Source organism: Silurus meridionalis, chromosome 3, assembly GCF_014805685.1.
Source record: "Silurus meridionalis isolate SWU-2019-XX chromosome 3, ASM1480568v1, whole genome shotgun sequence".
Taxonomy (NCBI): domain Eukaryota; kingdom Metazoa; phylum Chordata; class Actinopteri; order Siluriformes; family Siluridae; genus Silurus; species Silurus meridionalis.
The window spans coordinates 18153612-18158107 of record NC_060886.1 but is presented as its reverse complement, the minus strand read 5'-3'; the positions used below and the strand labels follow the sequence as shown (position 1 = coordinate 18158107).

General features: G+C 35.9%; 1 protein-coding gene across 2 annotated transcripts in view; it reads left to right on the top strand.

Annotated features, from left to right (window-relative positions):
* The window catches only part of mettl8 (methyltransferase 8, methylcytidine), an 11058-nt gene extending 10296 nt beyond the window's left edge, over positions 1 to 762 (top strand). For both annotated transcript variants that reach the window (XM_046845102.1, XM_046845101.1), the window contains exons 9-10: positions 234 to 299; positions 386 to 762. In XM_046845102.1, coding sequence (XP_046701058.1) covers positions 234 to 299; positions 386 to 531 — 212 coding nt within the window. In that variant the 3' untranslated portion in view covers positions 532 to 762. The remainder of the gene's footprint in view (positions 1 to 233; positions 300 to 385) is intronic.
* The last annotated feature ends 3734 nt before the right edge of the window (positions 763 to 4496 follow it).

The following is a 4496-nucleotide window of genomic DNA, read 5'->3' as shown; positions in this document are numbered from 1 at the left end:
CTTGTCATAAACGTGTGTAAACTTGTTGCTGACAACTCATATCATCTGTCCTTTTACTCCGTTTATTTTATATATGAACAATAATATTTTAGAAACAGTATATTAATATAAACCTATTATTTAAATTATTTATAGCACTACTGTCTGAGCTAATCTTAAAGATGATTAATCCACAAGCACTGTGTATTATTCCAAAATTATGGCTTAGGTTGTTGATAATTCTCTTCTTGCAGGCCAGTGTTTGTCTGAAAATTTCTACACTCGACAAGATGGAACCTGTGTATATTTTTTCAAGAAAGGTAACCTTTTTATACACTATTTGATAAGATTTGACATTAATAGATTATGTTTATAGAAGAAGGATGATGTCTTTGCTGTTTTGTAGATGAGGTTCATCAGTTGTTTACTAAAGTTGGTTTGGAGGAGGTTCAGAACCTGGAAGATAAAAGACTTCAGGTGAACCGAGGAAAAAAGGTGGTGATGCACAGAGTATGGATGCAGAGCAAGTTTCGAAAACCATTCAAAGTGTGAAGGCATGTAAGAATACATGGACTGAAAGTGGTTTGTTAACTAATTCTTGTTTGTGGGAGTACAAGAAGATAGTAAGTAAAGAAACTGACCATGAGGTGGAAAAAAATCGAAAGTGTCAATTCAAGGGATCATTTAAGTTATTTTTTTTAATATACTGTATTTTGTCAAATACATGATTATTTTAATGTGTTGTTTTCTTTATATGAATAAAGACAATGTTTACAGTTCCAAGAAATTGATATTAACTTTTAAGCACCCTGAACATGCCATCTGTATTAATGTGATTGTCTTTTATCAGTTTAATCACTAAAGCCCCTTTAGCTTCCTGCTATGATGCACAGCAACAGACTATTTCGTGGCAATCTGCTTGTACACTCGTAAAGCATTTACATTAAACCATGACAATGTTGACAAAAGGTGTATAAATAACTTCCTGCAAGAAAGCTGGATTAAAACGGGTATTAAATAGTAAGGTTTTTGCCTTCAAACCACAGAATTAATCACAAATATGTATATGTTTGTATGTATGTATGTGTGTGTGTGTGTATATATATATATATATATATATATATATAAATTATTGTGTGTGTGTGTGTGTGTGTATATATATATATATATATATATATATAAATAATGTACAGGGAGTGCAGAATTATTAGGCAAGTTGTATTTTTGAGGATTAATTTTATTTGAGGATTTAATTTGAACAACAACCATGTTCTCAATGAACACAAAAAACTCATTAATATCAAAGCTGAATATTTTTGGAAGTAGTTTTTAGTTTTAGCTATTTTAGGGGGATATCTGTGTGTGCAGGTGACTATTACTGTGCATAATTATTAGGCAACTTAACAAAAAACAAATTCATACCCATTTCAATTATTTATTTTACCAGTGAAACCAATATAACATCTCAACATTCACAAATATACATGTCTGACATTCAAAACCAAACAAAAACAAATCAGTGACCAATATAGCCACCTTTCTTTGCAAGGACACTCAAAAGCCTGCCATCCATGGATTCTGTCAGTGTTTTGATCTGTTCACCATCAACATTGCGTGCAGCAGCAACCACAGCCTCCCAGACACTGTTCAGAGAGGTGTACTGTTTTCCTCCTTGTAAATCGCACATTTGATGATGGACCACAGGTTCTCAATGGGGTTCAGATCAGGTGAACAAGGAGGCCATATCATTAGATTTTCTTCTTTTATACCCTTTCTTGCCAGCCACGCTGTGGAGTACTTGGACGTGTGTGATGGAGCATTGTCCTGCATGAAAATCATGTTTTTCTTGAAGGATGCAGACTTCTTCCTGTACCACTGCTTGAAGAAGGTGTCTTCCAGAAACTGGCAGTAGGACTGGGAGTTCAGCTTGACTCCATCCTCAACCCGAAAAGGCCCCACAAGCTCATCTTTGATGATACCAGCCCAAACCAGTACTCCACCTCCACCTTGCTGGCGCCTGAGTCGGACTGGAGCTCTCTGCCCTTTACCAATCCAGCCACGGGCCCATCCATCTGGCCCATCAAGACTCACTCTCATTTCATCAGTCCATAAAACCTTAGAAAAATCAGTCTTGAGATATTTCTTGGCCCAGTCTTGACGCTTTCAGCTTGTGTGTCTTGTTCAGTGGTGGTCGACTTTCTGCCTTTCTTACCTTGGCCATGTCTCTGAGTATTGCACACCTTGTGCTTTTGGGCACCCAGTGATGTTGCAGCTCTGAAATATGGCCAAACTGGTGGCAAGTGGCATCTTGGCAGCTGCACGCTTGACTTTTCTCAGTTCACGGGCAGTTATTTTGCGCCTTGGTTTTCCACACGCTTCTTGCACCCTGTCGACTATTTTGAATGAAACGCTTGATTGTTCGATGATCACGCTTCAGAAGCTTGGCTATTTTAAGACTGCTGCATCCCTCTGCAATATATCTCACTATTTTTGACTTTTCTGAGCCTGTCAAGTCCTTCTTTTGACCCATTTTGCCAAAGGAAAGGAAGTTGCCTAATAATTATGCACACCTGATATAGGGTGTTGATGTCATTAGACCACACCCCTTCTCATTACAGAGATGCACATCACCTAATATGCTTAATTGGTAGTAGGCTTTCCAGCCTATACAGCTTGGAGTAAGACAACATGCATAACGAGGATGATGTGGTCAAAATACTCATTTGCCTAATAATTCTGCACTCCCTGTATATGTATATTTCTCAGAGAACGTACTCTCTTACTCTTTAGTCTGATATGTCACATTTTTATTGATGTATTTTTTGCTAACAAAATGAGAAGAAAGGTTTTTTAACTCTAGACTTGGGGACCCACTGCAGAGTTTGAACATTTTCCCCAACTGTCGACTCAGTGGATTCCAGCTAATCAGCTAATTATCAAGCTCTTCATGAGTCAGATGGCGGAGAGGAAAACTTCAGAACTCAGCAGGGCAATGTGTTTAGGATTGGCGTTAAGAGTCATGTGAATACAGCACCAAAACATGTTTTTCTTTTTAGGTGATTTACTATAGTAGCTTTTGAACATTAGGGGGGTGAATTGGGGGAAGGCTTGAACCACTTTGTTGTTATGAAAACTCAATGTGCAACTTCTACAATTTACAGTCAACAATCGTCCGCATGTAACACAACCCCAAATTGAAAGAGGTTTACTTATTACACATTATGTATTCTAAGAGGCCTGTATGGTTTCGTGCCATTAATTACTTTATTACATTCGGCTTCAATTGTATAATTATCTAAATTCTCTAGGTAATATTTAACTCTGTAAATGTGTAACTGTTTTTGTGATTAAGACAATGACTGCTGTTGGAAGAGCTGATCCACACTTTTATCTCCTTAAAGCAACTACTTGACCTCTCAATCACATTTAAATCTTATAATTAAATGACACACAATGAACATGAATCATTAGAGAACAAACTTCTCAATTTATCTGTACAATGCTGCTCAATGATGGATTAAATCCATTGTTTTTTAATCCGCACTGATTGTACCATCTTTTTGGAAACATACTGGCACAGCAGGTAGTGTTTCTGCATCACAGCTCCAGGATTTGTGTTCATTCCAAACTCTGGTTATTGTCTGTGCCAAGTTTCACATGTCTCCGTTTCTTAGTTGTTCTCCAGATTCTTCTGACCTTCTGACTTTAAAACTGCCTTTGACTGTAACAGTGTGTCTGTTGCCCTTGTGACAGATGCGTCCAATCCATGGTATTTTTCTGCTATCTGCCCAGTAGTGGAAAAGACTCTGTATCCACTATGTAGCCAAGATAAAGCAGTTACAGCATATGAAGAAATGACCTCAAATGTGACAGAACTCTTTAGTATTTACTGCAACTGATCCGATGCTAACATCCTTACAGTACTCAAGCAACTCCTCAAACTTCTATAGTCTATAAGATTGTGTTGTACTAATCAATGTAATGTATTTTCACAGCATAAAATAAAGTAAAATTCGATCCTATAAAATAAATAAATGAATGTAAAATGGACATGTTTTTGCCAATCAGACTCATGGGTACCTCTTTTCTACCTTTAGAGTATCTTTGACCTGGAAATGTGGATCTCGTTAACAAGAGTTTAAGATACAAAAACGAATTGTGATTACTTTTTTTTTTTTTTTTTAATTTTTATTAAAGAGTCTAGGATTTCAATACTTCTAAGATACATAACACTATACATATGACTGAGGATATCACATCAATGACTAGAGATGGTTCCATTGAGTACCTTTGTAACGTTGACTTAAAATGTTTTGTAATAGCATTGACCCCAACTATATATATATATATATATATATATATATATATATATATATATATATATATATACACATACACATATATACATACACATATATACACCTTTTATTAATACGATATAGGAGTGTACATTTGAACAAAATGATTAGAAATATTAGGAATATTTATTATTTAAAACACAGGGCACATGTTTAGCC